Below are 21,542 nucleotides of genomic sequence, written 5' to 3'. Positions count from 1 at the left end.
TACAGGATATTTTTAAACGAGAAATACCCCTTGAAAGTAAAACTTTGTTTTTTGGACTTGCTCCTCAAGATTGGCTGAAGAAAGATAAATACTTAATGAGACCATGACTAGGAAATGGATATCCCAGGAGAGCCCAACTTTGAAGCAATGGATGGAAACCACCATGGACATATATAAAATGGAGAAGATAACTGCCTTTATTAATTATAAATTGGAGAAATTTTTCCTCATACTGGGAAAACTGGGTCAATTATGTCACGCCCCATAAGCCTGACTTAAATCTTGGGAATTAGTGTACTGTTTAAAATAAAAAAAAAGGTTACTCCCTATATGTGTGTATATATACATATAAGTATCTGTTCTCCTATTTCTGGGGCTGAGGTCGCTGAGGTAGTTAAAAAGCTCCTCGGCGGCAAGGCCCCAGGGGTGGATGAGGTCCGCCCGGAGTTCCTTAAGGCTCTGGATGCTGTGGGGCTGTCTTGGTTGACAAGACTCTGCAGCATCGCGTGGACATCGGGGGCGGTACCTCTGGATTGGCAGACCGGGGTGGTGGTCCCTCTCTTTAAGAAGGGGGGACCGGAGGGTGTGTTCCAACTATCGTGGGATCACACTCCTCAGCCTTCCCGGTCAGGTTTATTCAGGTGTACTGGAGAGGAGGCTACGTCGGATAGTCGAACCTCGGATTCAGGAGGAACAGTGTGGTTTTCGTCCTGGTCGTGGAACTGTGGACCAGCTCTATACTCTCGGCAGGGTTCTTGAGGGTGCATGGGAGTTTGCCCAACCAGTCTACATGTGCTTTGTGGACTTGGAGAAGGCATTCGACCGTGTCCCTCGGGAAGTCCTGTGGGGAGTGCTCAGAGAGTATGGGGTATCGGACTGTCTTATTGTGGCGGTCCGTTCCCTGTATGATCAGTGCCAGAGCTTGGTCCGCATTGCTGGCAGTAAGTCGAACACATTTCCAGTGAGGGTTGGACTCCGCCAGGGCTGTCCTTTGTCACCGATTCTGTTCATAACTTTTATGGACAGAATTTCTAGGCGCAGTCAAGGCGTTGAGGGGTTCCGGTTAGGTCTCTGCTTTTTGCAGATGATGTGGTCCTGATGGCTTCATCTGACCGGGATCTTCAGCTCTCGCTGGATCGGTGAAGCGACCGGAATGAGAATCAGCACCTCCAAGTCCGAGTCCATGGTTCTCGCCCGGAAAAGGGTGGAATGCCATCTCCGGGTTGGGGAGGAGACCCTGCCCCAAGTGGAGGAGTTCAAGTACCTAGGAGTCTTGTTCACGAGTGGGGGAAGAGTGGATCGTGAGATCGACAGGCGGATCGGTGCGGCGTCTTCAGTAATGCGGACGTTGTATCGATCCGTTGTGGTGAAGAAGGAGCTGAGCCGGAAGGCAAAGCTCTCAATTTACCGGTCGATCTACGTTCCCATCCTCACCTATGGTCATGAGCTTTGGGTCATGACCGAAAGGATAAGATCACGGGTACAAGCGGGGCTCTCCCTTAGAGATAGGGTGAGAAGCTCTGCCATCCGGGAGGAACTCAAAGTAGAGCCGCTGCTCCTCCACATCGAGAGGAGCCAGATGAGGTGGTTCGGGCATCTGGTCAGGATGCCACCCGAACGCCTCCCTAGGGAGGTGTTTAGGGCACGTCCAACCGGTAGGAGGCCACGGGGAAGACCCAGGACACGTTGGGAAGACTATGTCTCCCGGCTGGCCTGGGAACGCCTCGGGATCCCCCGGGAAGAGCTAGACGAAGTGGCTGGGGAGAGGGAGGTCTGGGTTTCCCTGCTTAGGCTGTTGCCCCCGCGACCCGACCTCGGATAAGCGGAAGAAGATGGATGGATGGATGGATTTCTGTTCATTATTATTATCAATGTCTTATTTATTCTTTGCTGCTTTAATTGATGTATGTGTAGATACTACCTTGTTTTTGTTTATCTCTGTTTCTTTTTCTTTTTTTGGGGGGGGGGGCGGAAAACAAAAATACTTTTGACATTTAGGACAGACAACGGTTATGTGATGTATGTGAATATGATTTAGTAGATGGAAATGTCTGATGCTGGATGTCAATAAAAAAAAAAGTCCATCCATCCATCCATCATCTTCCGCTTATCCGAGGTCGGGTCGCGAGGGCAACAGCCTAAGCAGGGAAACCCAGACTTCCCTCTCCCCAGCCACTTCGTCTAGCTCTTCCCGGGGGATCCCGAGGCGTTCCCAGGCCAGCCGGGAGACATAGTCTTCCCAAATTATTATTCTTTTTTTATATATTTAATGCTTACAGTAAATCTCTACATCAATCTGAGGTTGATATTGTCCCGACTAGGACTATCGGATGTTTAGTTTTTCCAACGCAAAGGACGATTGGCACGAGCCAGGCGTGAATGTGAGTACACGTTGATTTATTACGAAACAAAAGGCAAACAAAGGGCGCGCACGAGGGCGGAAAACAAACTTGGCTAATGAAAAAAAAACAAAAGACTAGCATAAATGCTACAAACTACAAGCATGAAACCAAAACACTTGCACTGTGGCATGAAAAAACAAAACGTGCACTGAGGCATAAATACAAAACTTACTTGGCGTGGACAAAAATGAACAGCAAGGCATGAAGCAGATGGATACGGGATGTGTGGGTACACAGGTGAGTAGGTATCAGTAGGTAAAGTTGCCAGACTGAATACTTGGCAACTGTCCTCCAAGTTCACTTGCATCTCGGGAAAACAACCACCTCATAGTCCAAGTATTGAGACTTTTATCAGCAAAACGGCACTACCGAAACAGGATGTTGTGGTGACTGACGTCAGCAAAAAGCCCGCTGTGGTACTGTGTGGACGCACTTCAATATATCTGAAATAGACCCATGGACACAACTGTTCCTACAAACATTTGTGAAAGAATGGGCCGCTCTCAGGAGCTCAGTGATTTCCAGCGTGCAACTGTCCTGTGCAACAAATCTAGTCGTGAAATTTCCTCGTTCCTAAATATTCCAAAGTCAACTGTCGGCTTTATTATGAGAAAAATTTGGAATTTGGGAACAACAGCAACTCAGCCACGAAGTGGTAGGCCACGTAAACTGACAGAGAGGGGTCTGCGGTGGAATTAAGGTGTGGGGTGGTTTATCGGAATTTGTTCCAGTGAAAGGATAGCAAAATATTTTGGACAATTCCATGCCCCCAATCTTGTAGGAACAGTTTAGAGCGGGCCCCTTCCTCCCCCAACATGACTGTGCACCGGTGCACGAAGCAATGTCCATAAATACATGGATGACAGAGTCTGGTGTGGATGAACTTGACTGGCCTGCACAGAGTCCTGACCTGCAACCCGACTGAACACTTTTGGGACGAATTAGAACGGAGAGTAAAAGCCAGGCCTTCTCGACCAACCTCACCAAAAAACTTTTAAAATAATGGTGGAAAATTCCTCTAAACACACTCCGCAACCTTGTGGACAGCCTTCCCAGAAGAGTTGAAGCTGTAATAGCTGCAAAAAGGTGGACCCGCATCATATTGAGAACCCCATGGGTTAGGAATGGGATGGCACTTCAAGTTCATACAGTGGGGCAAAAAAGTATTTAGTCAGCCAGCGATTGTGCAAGTTCTCCCACTTAAAATGATGACAGAGGTCTGTCATTTTCATCATAGGTACACTTCAACTGTGAGAGACAGAATGTGGAAAAAAAATACAGGAATTCACATTGTAGGAATTTTAAATAATTTATTTGTAAATTATGGTGGAAAATAAGTATTTGGTCAACCATTCAAAGCTCTCACTGATGGAAGAAGGTTTTGGCTCAAAATCTCACGATACATGGCCCCATTCATTCTTTCCTTAACACGGATCAATCGTCCTGTCCCCTTAGCAGAAAAACAGCCCCAAAGCATGATGTTTCCACCCCCATGCTTCACAGTAGGTGTGGTGTTCTTGGGATGCAACTCAGTATTCTTCTTCCTCCAAACACGACGAGTTGAGTTTATACCAAAATGTATACATGGATGATACAGCAGAGGATTGGGAGAATGTCATGTGGTCAGATGAAACCAAAATAGAACTTTTTGGTATAAACTCAACTCGTCGCGTTTGGAGGAAGAAGAATACTGAGTTGCATCCCAAGAACACCAAACCTACTGTGGAGCATGGGGGTGGAAACATCACGCTTTGGGGCTGTTTTTCTGCTAAGGGGACAGGACGATTGATCCGTGTTAAGGAAAGAATGAATGGGGCCGTGTATCGTGAGATTTTGAGCCAAAACCTCCTTCCATCACTGAGAGCTTTGAATGGTTGACCAAATACTTATTTTCCACCTTGCTTGTTCAAGCTTTTCTTTTAATCAACTAACTGGAGTAATTAGGAAAAGATGGAACCAAATAATTAATTATGGAACTACTAAATTATTAGTTTGTAAACCTCTAATAAGAAATTCTTGTTGGCAAAAAGGAACTAAAATTTATAAAAAAATATATAATTTTTATTTAATAAAGAAATCTTTGAAGGCTGTCCCATATAATACATATGGAAAATGGGAGGACTTTTTTGACAGCCCGTTGCCGTGGGATGCCATATTCAAACTAATCTACAAAACTACTATTGATGTGCAAAACCGTTATTTTCAAATTAAAATTATTTATAACTTCTTACCCACGGGGAAAATGTTAAAACAATGGAATATGACTGAGTCAGATGATTGCCGCTTTTGCTGTCAGGAATCTGAATCCACCCTGCATTTGTTTTGGTATTGTCATATTGTGTCTTCTTTTTGGGTGGAAGTTGAAAAAACGTGTTCAAGGATTGGTTTTGTTTATGAAGCTTGATATAGTTTCTGTTATTTTAGGAGAGTTTATTGACAAGCATGACTTAGTCCATTTAATTATAGTACTTGGTAAAAGGTTTATTTTTAAGGCCAAAAATAGATATTCACTTAGTATTACTTTCTTTAAAACATTTATTCAGTATTTTTTAACTTTAGAAAGATACATGATTGACAACGATAATGATGCCAAAAAACATGAAAAAAGATGGGAAATCCTTAAAGGCTTATTATGAAAATGTAATAATGTTTATAGATATGCAACAACAGCAACATATATGCTATCTGTTGTTGTGTTCCCTTTTTTTGAGTGTACAAAATGAAGGTGTGTGTTGAATCTGACTTGGACATAATATGGACTATGCACAAATGCTTTTTATGAAAATGTAATTTTGTTTATAACTTATATGCAATCTGTTGTTTCCCTAATTTTTGTTGTTGTACATGGATGAGGGTGTGTGTTGCCGAGCCCACTTTGACATTGTCTGGACTGGACCTGGTTTTAAAAACCTTTTAGACAAGTCTAATTCCATTAACAACCTGGTCTGATGAAGATAAGGTTATTTTATTTTTTATTTTTTAATAATATAAAATGAGATTTAAAAAAAAGGAAAACAATGACATTTTTTTTGGATAAAAAATAAAGTAAAATCATATAAAACAATTATATAAAAAATAGTAATTAATGATAGTGTTAGTGGACCGGCGACACACACAATCATGTGTGTTTCAGGGACTGTGTCCCTTGCAGACTGTGTTATATATGTTGTGGGAACCAGCATTTTGGTAGCAGAAAGAAACAACCCTTTTTGGTGTGAGTGGGTGTGGCTGGGTGTGATTGGGGGACTGAGGGGTTTTCTTTGGGGGGTTGATGCACTGATGGAAAGTGTATCTTGTGTGTTTTTGTGTTGATTTAATAAAAAAAACAAAAACAAAAAAAACAAAAGAATGAATGGGGCCATGTATCATGAGATTTTGAGCCAAAACCTCCTTCCATCAGTGAGAAATTTCAATGGTTGACCAACTACTTATTTTCCACCATAATTTACAAATAAATTATTTAAAATTCCTACAATGTGAATTCGTGGATTTTTTCTTCACATTCTGTCTCTCACAGTTGAAGTGTACCTATGATGAAAATTACAGACCTCTGTCATCATTTTAAGTGCACAATCGTTGGCTGACTAAATACTTTTTTGCCCCACTGTATGTAGGTGGCCAAATACTTTTGGCAATATCGTGTAGGTTGTGAGTTCAAACCGAGTCATACCAAAGACTATAAAAATGGGACCCATTGCCTCCCTGCTTGACGCTCAGCATCAAGGGTTGGAATTGGGGGTTAAATCATCAAAAATGATCGCCGGGCGCGGCCACCGCTGCTGCTCACTGCTCCCCTCACCTCCCAGGGGGTGATCAAGGGTGATGGGTCTACATGCCCCTAAAGCTGACCAACACGCCGGACTGTAGTCAGTTGGAAGCGTGTCTTAATGAAATTAAACAATGGATGTCCGCTAACTTTTTGCAACTTAATGCCAAAAAAACGGAAATGCTGATTATCGGTCCTGCTAGACACCGACCTCTATTTAATAATACAACTTTAACATTTGACAACCAAATAATAAAACAAGGTGACTCTGTAAAAAATCTGGGTATTATCTTCGACCCAACTCTCTCCTTTGAGTCACACATTAAAAGCGTTACTAAAACGGCCTTCTTTCATCTCTGTAATATCGCTAAAATTTGCTCCATTTTGTCCACTAAAGACGCCGAGATCATTATCCATGCGTTTGTTACGTCTCGTCTCGATTACTGTAACGTATTATTTTCGGGTCTCCCCATGTCTAGCATTAAAAGATTACAGTTGGTACAAAATGCGGCTGCTAGACTTTTGACAAGAACAAGAAAGTTTGATCACATTACGCCTGTACTGGCTCACCTGCACTGGCTTCCTGTGCACTTAAGATGTGACTTTAAGGTTTTACTACTTACGTATAAAATACTACACGGTCTAGCTCCAGCCTATCTTGCCGATTGTATTGTACCATATGTCCCGGCAAGAAATCTGCGTTCAAAAGACTCCGGCTTATTAGTGAATCCTAGAACCCAAAAAAAGTCTGCGGCCTATAGAGCGTTTTCCGTTCGGGCTCCAGTACTCTGGAATGCCCTCCCGGTAACAGTTCGAGATGCCACCTCAGTAGAAGCATTTAAGTCTCACCTTAAAACTCATCTGTATACTTTAGCCTTTAAATAGACCTCCTTTTTAGACCAGTTGATCTGCCGCTTCTTTTCTTTCTCCTATGTCCCCCCCTCCCTTGTGGAGGGGGTCCGGTCTGATGACCATGGATGAAGTACTGGCTGTCCAGAGTCGAGACCCAGGATGGACCACTCGCCTGTATCGGTTGGGGACATCTCTACGCTGCTGATCCGCCTCCGCTTGAGATGGTTTCCTGTGGACGGTACTCTCGCTGCTGTCTTGGATCCGCTTGAACTGAACTCTCGCGGCTGTGTTGGAGCCACTATGGATTGAACTTTCACAGTATCATGTTAGACCCGCTCGACATCCATTGCTTTCGGTCCCCTAGAGGGGGGGGGGTTGCCCACATCTGAGGTCCTCTCCAAGGTTTCTCATAGTCAGCATTGTCACTGGCGTCCCACTGGATGTGAATTCTCCCTGCCCACTGGGTGTGAGTTTTCCTTGCCCTTTTGTGGGTTCTTCCGAGGATGTTGTAGTCGTAATGATTTTTGCAGTCCTTTGAGACATTTGTGATTTGGGTCTATATAAATAAACATTGATTGAAATGCAGAGAATAATTTCGCCACACCAATGCACTTTAACTTTATATTTACAACGTCATTACGGGTGAACTGAAGGGGTGCTTACTTCTTCTCGTCACCCTTCAGCAGGAAGTTAACCACCAGGGCCTTTATCACCATGACGATGACGGCTAAGCCGATGACTCCGCCCAACACGGAGACGATGATGGTGGTCAGAGTGTTGTCCACCTCTTGCACTGGAAAGAGAGGAAGATGAGAGAAAGAAAACACGGCGAGAGGGAACCGAATTGACGTCACACACTTTCGTTTACCACTTTGAGAGTGAAGACGGCGCTGTCGTTGCGGCCCCTCTCCTTCGGGTTTTTGGCAAAACAGGTGTACTCCCCGTCATCATCGAAGGTGATGTTCCACAGCAGGATGGAGATGTTTTTGGATTTTGTAGAACCCACAAATTCTACTCGCTTGTGCTCCACTTTCACCTTGGGTTCCACACCTTCTTTAGCAATCTTCCCTTCACAGAGCTAGACACACACACACACACGCACACACACACACACACACACACACACACACACACACACACACACACACACGCAATTTACACGGTGTACGGCAGACACTAGATCAGGGGGTCACCAACCTTTTTGAAACCAAGAGCTACTTCTTGGGTACTGATTAATGCGAAGGGCTACCAGTTTGATACACACTTAAATAAATTGCCCGAAATAGCCAATTTGCTCAATTTACCTTTAATAAATAAATCTATATATATATATAAAAAAAGGGTATTTCTGTCTGTCATTCCGTCGTACATTTTTTTTTTCTTTTACGGCAGGTTTTTTGTAGAGAATAAATGAGGAAAAAAAAACACTTAATTGAAGGATTTAAAAGAGGAGAAAACACGAAAAATATGAAAATAACATTTTGAAACATGGTTTATCTTCAAATTCAACTCTTTAAAATTCAAAATTCAACCGAAAAAAAAAATGAAGAGAAAAACTAGCTAATTCGAATCTTTTTGAAAAAATCAAAAAATAATAAGTAATTTTTCCTGATTAAGATTAATTTTTAGAATTTTGATGACATGTTTTAAATAGGTTAAAATCCAATCTGCAGTTTGTTAGAATATATAACAAATTGGACCAAAGCTATATGTCTAACAAAGACAAATCATTATTTCTCCTAGATTTTCCAGAACAAAAATGTAAAAATAAATTCAAAAGACTTTGAAATAAGATTTACATTTGATTCTACAGATTTTCTAGATTTGCCGGAATTTTTTTTTTCAATTTTAATTATAATAAGTTTGAAGAAATATTTCACAAATGCAGAGGAAAGAGGGGCGGTATAGCTCGGTTGGTAGAGGGTTGCAGGTTCGATTCCCGCTTCCGCCATCCTAGTCACTACTGTTGTGTCCTTGGGCAAGACACTTTTCCCCAGTGCCACCCACACTGGTTTAAATGTAACTTAGATATTGGGTGTCACTATGTAAAGTGCTTTGAGTCACTAGAGAAAAGCGCTATATAAATATAATTCACTTCACTTCACAAATATTCTTCGTCCGAAAAACAGAAGCTAAAATTAAAATGTATTTATTATTCTTTACAATAAAACAATAAAAAAAAAATACTTGAACATTGATTTAAATTGTCAGGAAAGAAGAGGAAGGAACTTAAAAGGTAAAAAGGTATATGTGTTTAAAAATCCTAAAATCATTTCAAAGGTTGTATTTTTTCACTAAAATTGTCTTTCGGAAAGTTATAAGAAGCAAAGTAAAAAAATAAATGAATTTATTTAAACAAGTGAAGACCAAGTCGTTAAAATATTTGCTTGGATTTTCAAATTCGATTTGAGTTTCGTCTCTCTTAGAATTAAAAATGTCGAGCTTGTTAGTAAATAAATACAATTTAAAAAAATAGAGGCAGCTCACTGGTAAGTGCTGCCTATTTGAGCTATTTTTAGAACAGGCCAGCGGGCCACTCATCTGGTCCTGACGGGCTACCTGGTGCCCGCGGGCACGGCGTTGGTGACCCCTGCAATAGAGGTTCTAGCAAGGCGGTGATGTACTTTGACGGTCCCGTTGAAGCGCCAGCTGAAGAAGAGGTCTTTGATGCCAAAGCAGGAGTTGTACGTGCACAGTATCAGCACCGTCGAGCCGTTCATCGCTTCGACTGTTGACACTTTCCCGGTCGACACCTCCAGCCCATCCGCCCGGAGGACACCTGAATGAAACGGGCAGAAGAAGTAAACGGTAAATGGGTTGTACTTGTATACTTCTTTTCTACCTTCAAGGAGCTGCCATGCAAGCCCTAACTACAACCCATCAGGAGCAAGGGTGGAGTGTCTTGCTCAAGGACACAAAGGACATGGTGAGGTGGGTAGAAGGTGGGGATCGAACCAGGAACCCTCAGGTTGCTGGCAGGGCCGCTCACCCAACTGCGCCCAAGTACCGTATTTACCTAAATATAAGACCGCCAATTTTTTTACACAATACCTGCTGTTTAAAAATATTTAATAACAAAATCAAAGACAACATTTATATATATATATAAAAAAAAAAATCATCCTTAGTGAAATAACTTAAGAAATTGTTCCACACGATAGCTCAGTTACAAAGGATGGAAAGGCGTAATGCAGTTATGAAGTAGACTAAACATAAGAATATAAGACCACCAATTTTTTTACCAACAACACCCGCTTTATAAAAATATTTAATAAGAAGATCAAAGACAAAATTTATGAAAAAAATCATCCTTCGTGAATCCTTACATATATATACATACATACATACATACATGCATATCTATATATATATATATATATATGTATATGTATATATATATCAATCAATCAATCAATGTTTATTTATATAGCCCCAAATCACAAATGTCTCAAAGGACTGCACAAATCATTACGACTACGACATCCTCGGAAGAACCCACAAAAGGGCAAGGAAAACTCACACCCAGTGGGCAGGGAGAATTCACATCCAGTGGGACGCCAGTGACAATGCTGACTATGAGAAACCTTGGAGAGGACCTCAGATGTGGGCAACCCCCCCCCCCCCCCTCTAGGGGACCGAAAGCAATGGATGTCGAGCGGGTCCAACATGATACTGTGAAAGTTCAATCCATAGTGGCTCCAACACAGCCGCGAGAGTTCAGTTCAATGCGGATCCAAGACAGCAGCGAGAGTCCCGTCCACAGGAAACCATCCCAAGCGGAGGCGGATCAGCAGCGTAGAGATGTCCCCAATCGATACACAGGCGAGCGGTCCATCCTGGGTCCCGACGAGCGGTCCATCCTGGGTCTCGACTCTGGACAGCCAGTACTTCATCCATGGTCATTGGACCGGACCCCCTCCACAAGGGAGGGGGGGACATAGGAGAAAAAAGAAAAGAAGCGGCAGATCAACTGGTCTAAAAAGGAGGTCTATTTAAAGGCTAGAGTATACAGATGAGTTTTAAGGTGAGACTTAAATGCTTCTACTGAGGTAGCATCTCGAACTGTTACTGGGAGGGCATTCCAGAGTACTGGAGCCCGAACGGAAAACGCTCTATATATATATATATATATATATATATATATATATATATATATAGTGGAAGGAGGACAATGCGGTGGGCCGCCAGGCCAAGTGTCCCCGCAACCAGCAGGGAAGAGTCAGGTGGCCACGCCGAGTTGAACGCCGCCGCAATTGGCGAGGCAGTCGCCCATGGAAGAAACACATCCATGGCCGACGAGATGATTGTGGCGCCCTCTGCTGGCCCACCGGAAAGGATGGTGGCGCCCTCTGCTGGCCCACAGGAGTGCATGGATGCGTCTGCTGCAGACCCACTGGGGTGAGGAGTAGCTGTGCCTCCTCAGCTGCACCCACAGCTAGTTTGAGGAAAAACTAAAACATAACCAAACCGTCAGCGACAAACCTGACATCCGTGTGGGTAACAGATTGAAGACGTCAACGGGCCGTAGTTTGGACACCGCCGGTCGAATTCCATTAAAACATTCTTTGACCTTCTTTGTACCGACTTTCAATGACAGCCAAGGCATTCAAAACACGGAAAACATTTGTAGTCATTAAACTGTGTCGAGCTAAAAATACACGAGCAGCCCACCTTTCAGTGACACGTTTTTTGGATTCTCAGAGGGAAAAAAAAAAGACATAGCAGGGACCAGAGTTCAAACAAAGAAAGTAAAAGTCAATTAAGAGAAAGAAGATCCCGAAAGAGAAACGAAGAAGATGAACCCAAATGTCTGACATTGCTATTGAAGACGAGTCAAGCTGACTGCAGACGGGGGGGTAAAAATATCCAAATGGTAAAAGTCGAGATGAAAGGTTAAGATCAGGAAGTAAACAAACCACTTAGACGTGACACTTTTGATGACACATTTAAGGGTTAGGGTTAGGGTTAAACCTAACTCTAAAAGTCAATTAAGAGAAAGAAGATCCCGAAAGAGAAAAGAACGAGATGAACCCAAATGTCTGACATTGCTATTGAAGACGAGTCAAGCTGACTGCAGACGTGGGGGGATAAAAATATCCAAATGGTAAAAGTCGAGATGAAAGGCTAAGATCAGGAAGCAAACAAACCACTTGGACGTGACACTTTTGATGACACATTTAAGGGTTAGGGTTAGGGTTAAAGTTAACCCTAACTCTAAAAGTCAATTAAGAGAAAGAAGATCCCGAAAGAGAAAAGAACAAGATGAACCCAAATGTCTGACATTGCTATTGAAGACGAGTCAAGCTGACTGCAGACGTGGGGGGTAAAAATATCCAAATGGTAAAAGTCGAGATGAAAGGCTAAGATCAGGAAGCCACTCAGACGTGACACTTTTGATGACACATTTAAGGTTTAGGGTTAGGTTTAGGGTTAACCCTAACTCTAAAAGTCAATTAAGAGAAAGAAGATCCCGAAAGAGAAACGAACAAGATGAACCCAAATGTCTGACGTTGCTATTGAAGACGAGTCAAGCTGACTGCAGACGTGGGGGGATAAAAATATCCAAATGGTAAAAGTCAAGATGAAAGGCCAAGATCAGGAAGCAAACAAACCACTTAGATGTGACACTTTTGATGACACATTTAAGGGTTAGGGTTAGGGTTAACCCTAACTCTAAAAGTCAATTAAGAGAAAGAAGATCCCGAAAGAGAAACGAACAAGATGAACCCAAATGTCTGACGTTGCTATTGAAGACGAGTCAAGCTGACTGCAGACGTGGGGGGATAAAAATATCCAAATGGTAAAAGTCGACATGAAAGGCTAAGATCAGGAAGCAAACAAACCACAAACCACTTAGACGTGACACTTTTGATGACACATTTAAGGGTTAGGGTTAGGGTTAACCCTAACTCTAAAAGTCAATTAAGAGAAAGAAGATCCCGAAAGGGAAACGAACAAGATGAACCCAAATGTCTGACATTGCTATTGAAGACGAGTCAAGCTGACTGCAGACGTGGGGGGATAAAAATATCCAAATGGTAAAAGTCAAGATGAAAGGCTAAGATCAGGAAGCCACTCAGACGTGACACTTTTGATGACACATTTAAGCACAACAACAAAAAGTTTTGTGGGTCGTTAAAAGAAAAAAAAAAAGAACGTGTCAGACCCCCAGCTTTAAAAAGAATAAGTTTGCAGGAATGTCAAGTGATTAACACGGTTTTGCGCAATGTGATCCCAGTGATGGTGCGCCTCCAGGACAGTGTTTATAAATAGGACTGAAGTGGAGGCAGACACCACGGGAATAATGAGAGGAACACTTGAATGAACAAAGAAGCATGTGCATTAGCTCCATCCTATCTTGCCGATTGTACTGTACCATATGTCCCGGCAAGAAATCTGCGTTCAAAAGACTCCGGCTTATTGGTGGTTCCTAGAGCCCAAGAAAAGTCTGCGGGCTATAGAGCGTTTTCCGTTCGGGCTCCAGTACTCTGGAATGCCCTCCCGGTAACAGTTCGAGATGCCACCTCAGTAGAAGCATTTAAGTCTCACCTTAAAACTCATCTTTATACTCTAGCCTTTAAATAGACCTCCTTTTTAGACCAGTTGATCTGCCGCTTCTTTTCTTTCTCCTATGTCCCCCCCTCCCTTGTGGAGGGGGTCCGGTCTGATGACCATGGATGAAGTACTGGCTGTCCAGAGTTGAGACCCAGGATGGACCGCTCGCCTGTGTATCGGTTGGGGACATCTCTACGCTGCTGATCCGCCTCCGCTTGAGATGGTTTCCTGTGGACGGGACTCTCGCTGCTGTCTTGGATCCGCTTTGAACTGAACTCTCACGGCTGTGTTGGAGCCACTATGGATTGAACTTTCACAGTATCATGTTAGACCCGCTCGACATCCATTGCTTTCGGTCCCCTAGAGGGGGGGGGTTGCCCACATCTGAGGTCCTCTCCAAGGTTTCTCATAGTCAGCATTGTCACTGGCGTCCCACTGGATGTGAATTCTCCCTGCCCACTGGGTGTGAGTTTTCCTTGCCCTTTTGTGGATTCTTCCGAGGATGTTGTAGTCGTAATGATTTGTGCAGTCCTTTGGGACATTTGTGATTTGGGGCTATATAAATAAACATTGATTGATTGATTGAATGCGAGAGGAACGACCTTCATCTTTTCCTGTCGACACGGTCTTCAACAAGCCGAGGGCTTGGGAGGAAATCCCTTATTTCCGTCCTGAATCTGACCTTTTTGACTTTGGGTTAAAAGCATGACAACGTTCAGTGTGAAAGAGAAGGAATTTGAAATAAGACGCAGACGCCCCACTATAGTGTGTTTGAATGCTGCTGACACAAGTTTAGTCGTTATTATGCAATTTACACCGTTTAGAATGAAGACGTACATACCCTGACCATACAATGGACTTATGCTGTTGAAGGGGAACATTATCACCAGACCTATGTAAGCATCAATATATACCTTGATGGTGCAGAAAAAAGACCATTTATTTTTTTAACCGATTTCCGAACTCTAAATGGGTGAATTTTGGCGGATTAAACGCCTTTCTGTTTATCGCTCTGGAGGGGATGACGTCAGAATGTGACGTCGCCGATGTAACACACCCACCATTTTCAACACCGGGTCACAGCTCTGTTATTTTCCGTTTTTTTGACAATTTTTTAGAACCTTGGAGACATCATGCCTCGTCGGTGTGTTGTCGGAGGGTGTAACAACACTAACAGGGAGGGATTCAAGTTGCACCACTGGCCCGAAGATGCGAAAGTGGCAAGAAATCTGCCACCAGACCCCCATTGAATGTACCAGAGTGTCTCCACATTTTACCGGCGATGACGGACATGGCACAGAGATGTATGGATAACCTGCAGATGCATTTGCAACGATAAAGTCAACGAAATCACAAAGGTGAGTTTTGTTGATGCTGACTTATGTGCTAATCAGACATATTTGGTCTCGGCGTGACTGCCAGCTAATCGATGCTAACATGCTACGCTAATCGACGCTATCATGCTATTTACCGGCGGTGCTAAAGTAAACATGGCACAGAGATGTATGGATAACCTGCAGATGCATTTGCAACTATAAAGTCAACGAAATCACAAAGGTGAGTTTTGTTGATGTTGACTGCCAGCTAATCAATGCTAACATGCTATGCTAATCGATGCTAACATGCTTTTTACCGACGGTACTAAAGCAGACATGGCACAGAGATGTATGGATAACCTGCAGATGCATTTGCAACTATATTAGGTTTCCTTCCACCCACATTTAATGCGAAAAAAACACTTACCAATCGAAGGATTTAAGTTGCTCCAGTGTCACGAGATGCGAAAGTCCTGATCGTTTGGTCCGCACATTTTACCGGCGATGCTAACGCAGCTATTCGGCCATGCTATGGCTATGAATAGCGTCAATAGCTATTCGCTCAATAGCTTCGGTTTCTTCTTCAATACTTTCATACTCCAACCATCCGTTTCAATACATGCGTAATCTGTTGAATCGCTGAAACCGCTGAAATCCGAGTCTGAATCCGAGCTAATGTCGCTATATCTTGCTGTGCTATTCGCCATTGTTTGTTTACATTGGCAGCACTGTATGACGTCACAGGGAAATGGATAATCGCATCGCAAATAGCGAAAATCAAGCACTTTAAAGCTTTTTTTACGGATATTCCTGGACCGGTCAAATTTGGAAAAAAACTTCAAAAAATACAACAAGCCACTGGGAACTGATTTTTATTGTTTTTAACCCTTTTGAAATCGTGATAATGTTCCCCTTTAAGTTGAAGTGGAATGGTCGTTTCTCTTTGGTGACAGCCCATGGCCACAAGAACTCATTAAAGGCCTACTGAAACCCACTACTACCGACCACGCAGTCTGATAGTTTATATATCAATGATGAAATATTAACATTGCAACACATGCCAATACGGCATTTTTAGTTTACTAAATTACAATTTTAAATTTCTTGGGAGTTTCGCCTTGAAAACGTCGTGCAATGATGACGTGTACGAAAGACGTCACGGGTTTTAAAGGGGAACATTATCACCAGACCTATGTAAGCGTCAATATATACCTTGATGGTGCAGAAAAAAGACCATATATTTTTTTAACCGATTTCCGAACTCTAAATGGGTGAATTTTGGCGAATTAAACGCCTTTCTGACAATCCCTCTCTGAGCGACGACGTCAGAACGTGACGTCACATCGGTACTCAACGTCATTTTCCCTACCACATCGAGTCAAATCAGCTCTGTTATTTTCCGTTTTTTCGACTGTTTACCTTGGTGACATCATGCCTCGTCGGTGTGTTGTCGGAGGGTGTAACAACACGATCATGGACGGATTCAAGTTGATTTACGTAGAATGTGCATCGATTAGCACGGCATGCTAATCGATGCTAACATACTATTTAGGCTAGCTGTGTGCATTATGCCTTATTTGTAGCTACGTATATTTACATCCAGCCTTTCCCTCCATCCACATTTAATGCCAGAAAAACACTTACCAATGGACAGATTTAAGTTGCTTCAGTGTCAAGAGATGCGAAAGTCCCTCGTTTGGTTTTTACCGGCGATGCTACGACAGAGATGGCACAGAGATGACAAGAATGTCTGGATATCCTGCGACTCTCAAAGCAGATGCATTCCCAACGATAAAGTCAACGACATCACAAAAGTCCTGATCGGTTGGTCTGCACATTTTACCGGCGATGCTAACGCCGAATAGCGTCAATAGCTATTCGCTCAATAGCTTCAGTCTCTTCTTCAATTTCGTTTTCGCTATCTGCCTCCATACTCCGACCATCTGTTTCAATACATGCGTAATCTGTTGAATTGCTTAAACCGCTGAAATCCGAGTCTGAATCCGAGCTAATGTCGCTATATCTTGCTGTGCTATTCGCCATTGTTTATATTGGAATCACTATGTGACGCAAATAGCGAAAATCAAGCACTTTAAAGCTTTTTTTAGGGATATTCCGGGAGATGTAAAATTTTGAAAAAAACTTCGAAAAATAAAATAAGCCACTGGGAACTGATTTTTATTGGTTTTAACCCTTCTGAAATTGTGATGATGTTCCCCTTTAAGGAAATATGAGCGCTACAGACACACACACACAGCTAAAAGTCGTCTGCTTTAACGGCATAATTACACAGTATTTTGGACATCCGTGTTGCTGAATCTTTTGCAATTTGTTCAATTAATATTGGAGAAGTCACAGTAGAAAGATGGAGTGGGGAAGTTTTAGCCTTTAGCCACACAAACACACGGTGATTCCTTGTTTAAAATTCCTGGAGGTGAAACTTTCCTATGGATCAGAGTGCGGTCAAGCCAACATGGATCCCGACCAAATGTCAACCAGCAGGTTTCGGTGAGAAAATTGCGGTTAAAAAGTCAGTTCTTACCGGAGAAAAGCTGAGCTTGTCAATGAAGCTGCCGTCGACTCCCCTGAGACACTGCGCGTCAAGACACCCGTGGACAAACCCTTCCGACTATCAGGTACTATTTAACTCACTAAAACAGTAGCAACACAATAGAAAGATAAGGGATTTCCCAGAATTATCCTAGTAAATGTCTCTACAAACATCGGAATCCGTCCCAATGCTATCGCGTTTTTTTTCTAACTTATTTTTCTTTAATCTTTTTTTTTTCTAGTCCGTTGCTACATGTCTTACTTTATACACACACCATAATAATACTCGTATGTTGAAGCAGAGTACAATCCATCAAGCTTACCAAAGTCGTACTAAAACATTTTGATAGATTTTTGAGCGCTGTGTGTAATGTTCTATATTTCCAATGGAACATATAAAATGTTGGTGTTTTTACCTGAGTCATATTGCAGTCTTCACATATCTCTTATGTTTGACTGCCATCTACTGGTCACACTTATCACTACACCACGTACCAAATAAAATTGCTTCAAAGTCAGTAAGCAAAACCAGAATTATTCCGTATATAAGGCGCACTGTCGAGTTTTGAAAGAAAAAAAAAATATTTTATGTGCGCCTTATAGTCCGGAAAATAAGGTACTGCAATAATATCGGTACAATGGCCTATTGTACCATGAGATTTGAATTATTTAGTTACCAACGCTCTTCTCTTAATTGTTTTCTCCATTTTCTATAAGTCGGGGGTCGGCAACCCGCGGCTCTGGAGCCGCATCTGGCTCTTTAGCGCCGCCCTAGTGGCCCTCTGGAGCTTTTTCAAAAATGTTTGAAAAATAGAAAAAGATGAGGAAAAAAATATAAAAATATATTTTTTGTTTTAATATAGTTCTGTATGACAAACATGACACAAACCTCCCTAATTGCTATAAAGCACACTGTTTTTTTTAATAAACATGCTTCACTGATTCGAGTGTGTGGCGAGCGCCGTTATGTCCTACTAATTTTGGCGGTCCTTGAACTCACCGTAGTTTGTTTACATGTATAACTTTCTCCGACTTTCTAAGACGTGTTTTATGCCACTTCTTTTTCCAGCTCATTTTGTCCACCAAAACTTGGCGGTCTTTGAACTCACCGTAGTTTGTTTACATGTATAACTTTCTCCGACTTTCTAAGACGTGTTTTATGCCACTACATTTTCCGTCTCATTTTGTCCACCAAACTTTAGAGGTTGTGCATGAATGCACAAAGGTGAGTTTTGTTGACTTGTGTGATAATCAGACATATTTGGTCACTGCAAGCTAATCGATGCTAACATGCTATTTAGGCTAGTTATATGTACATATTGCATCATTATGCCGCATTTGTAGCTATATTTTAGCTCACTTGGTTTCCTTTAAGTCCTCTTAATTCAGTTTATATCTCATGACACACTATCTGTATGTAATATGGCTTTTATTATTTTGCGGCTCCAGACATATTTGTTTCTGTATTTTTGGTCCGATATGGCTCTTTCAACATTTTAGGTTGCTGAGCCCTGCTATAAGTGTAATGGTCAAGTGTTCGAGTACATAAATATTGAAGCAGTCAGTTATTCTCTCTCCGAGTTGATGTAAAATTTTCCTCTGTTGGCGTTGGCTTCTCCGTCCGTGCCGTGGTTAAACTCTGTATGGACCTCCACGCCTTGATAACTGTCAAGCTGTCACTCATCAGTCGCTGTTCTTCTTGGCTTGTTTTGACATTCTGTCCCCCCCCCCCCCCAAAAGACATCCGTCCAGCCCCCCGAGTGCAGAAATAAATCCAATAAATCCAATTGATCTTGAGCCCTATAGCGACACTGTCAGTGCCCCAAGGCTAGTGGTATTTATCTGGAAAGGTCCCGCCAATGATGGTTACATCATCAGTCTCACTCGGAGTTTTCAATCTTAAAAGAAACAGGAGTGTTGGACATTCTGTATTTCCTCGAATAGTGGCCAGCTGGCGTTTATATCATCAGTTGCACAAACTTTCTTTAATATTAACATCTAAAAAAAATGTTTAACAGTGAGCTGATAATGGTAACTGTCTGGTAGAAATAGCCGATATGGCCTAAAATCTATATCATGATTATATTGCAGCTTCCATTATACATAACATATATTACTATTTATATCAATCAATCAATCAATGTTTACTTATATAGCCCTAAATCACTAGTGTCTCAAAGGGCCGCACAAACCACTACGACATCCTCGGTAGGCCCACATAAGGGCAAGGAAAACTCACACCCAGTGGGACGTTGGTGACAATGATGACTATGAGAACCTTGGAGAGGAGGAAAGCAATGGATGTCGAGCGGGTCTCACATGATACTGTGAAAGTTCAATCCATAATGGATCCAACACAGTCGCGAGAGTCCAGTCCAAAGGGGATCCAACACAGCAGCGAGAGTCCCGTTCACAGCGGAGCCAGCAGGAAACCATCCCAAGCGGAGGCGGATCAGCAGCGCAGAGATGTCCCCAGCCGATACACAGGCAAGCAGTACATGGCCACCGGATCGGACCGGACCCCCTCCACAAGGGAGAGTGGGACATAGAAGAAAAAGAAAAGAAACGGCAGATCAACTGGTCTAAAAAGGGAGTCTATTTAAAGGCTAGAGTATACAAATGAGTTTTAAGGTGAGACTTAAATGCTTCTACTGAGGTGGCATCTCGAACTGTTACCGGGAGGGCATTCCAGAGTACTGGAGCCCGAACGGAAAACGCTCTATAGCCCGCAGACTTTTTTTGGGCTTTGGGAATCATAAGCCGTATATATATATATATAGCAATATAGCAGTGGTCCCCAACCTTTTTGTAGCTGCGGACCGGTCAATGCTTGAAATTTTGTCCCACGGACAAGTTTTTATTTAATTTTTCATAAAGAAATACAATAATGTATGCTTACGGACTGTATCCCTGCAGACTGTATTGATCTATATTGATATATAATGTATATATTGTGTTTTTTATGTTGATTTAATAATTATTATTATTATATATATATATATGTTTAAAAATATTTATATATTTTTCTATTTCTTGTGTGGGCTGACTGATTTGTATCATTTGGCATGTGAATCAAAGTAAAAATATTTCAAAATGGGTTACAAATATAGTTGCTGAAGTATGCAGTATGTATTTTCTTAAAATGATTGTTATTGTACTTGTTAATTGACTGTTAATATTTGGTTAAATTCTTTTGCAACATGGTTTTATCCACATTTCTGTTAAAATGTAATGAACACTTATTATTCTGTTGTTTAAATACTTGACATTAGTAAATTATTACAAATTTGGGTATGGATCCAATACCAAGCAGTTACAGGGCGGTATCGGTCAAACCAATACTAATACCTACATTTTTTTTAATACAATTAAATTAATACATTTTTTATCACAGTTATGATCAGACAAAAAACACAGGATGGCGGGATGACAGTATCAATTAAAGATGTGAATTATTTCCTACTACAGTATTGGCTCTGATTAAAATTTTTTGGTAATAGCCAGAGACCTGTTTCCTCAATTCGTAAAGAATAACAAAAACAACAATTAAAAAATAACACAAATATTGTTTTGATGTAAAATATATATAACCATTATGGTATAGACCTGATAATATACTACTTGGTATTATTACCGTCAATTATATATATATATATATATATATATATTTCATAAGAAAAGGTCACAATTTCACAAGAAAAACGTATAATTTTTTCATCACCCACACACACACACACACACACACACACACACACACACACACACACACACACACACACACACACACACACACACACACACACACACACACACACACACACTTTCTTCTTGAGACCTGAGAAAAATGCCTACCTCTTTAGGACCGCCCTTATTAGATATGTAAATATTTGTATTTACAACTTTAATAACATAAGTGCGCCTTTTAGTCCGACAATACGGTACTCTAATGTCAGAACGCTACTGCTCGAGTCCTGACTACAATCAGGAAACAGGACCACATCAGTTCAGTACAATTATCCTCCGCCCCTCGCGATGATACTTTAGCTGCGTGCTCAGACTTTTTTATCGCAAAAAGGAAAGCATCCACATCGATAACGGCGG

The 21,542-nt window shown here is 41.9% G+C and overlaps 1 protein-coding gene across 1 annotated transcript in view; it reads right to left on the bottom strand.

Moving 5' to 3' along the window:
• Positions 1 to 21,542, bottom strand: part of LOC133564733 (sodium channel subunit beta-4-like) — a 56,096-nt gene that overhangs the window by 18,518 nt on the left and 16,036 nt on the right. The window contains exons 3-5 of the mRNA XM_061919213.1: positions 9,645 to 9,799; positions 7,879 to 8,098; positions 7,684 to 7,813 (exon numbers count right to left, since the gene is read on the bottom strand). Of these exons, the coding sequence (XP_061775197.1) occupies positions 7,684 to 7,813; positions 7,879 to 8,098; positions 9,645 to 9,799 (505 nt within the window). The remainder of the gene's footprint in view (positions 1 to 7,683; positions 7,814 to 7,878; positions 8,099 to 9,644; positions 9,800 to 21,542) is intronic.

Source organism: Nerophis ophidion, linkage group LG13 (assembly GCF_033978795.1).
Source record: "Nerophis ophidion isolate RoL-2023_Sa linkage group LG13, RoL_Noph_v1.0, whole genome shotgun sequence".
NCBI lineage: Eukaryota > Metazoa > Chordata > Actinopteri > Syngnathiformes > Syngnathidae > Nerophis > Nerophis ophidion.
The sequence above is the reverse complement of the archived record's forward strand: the minus strand, read 5'-3'. Positions and strand labels throughout refer to the sequence as shown.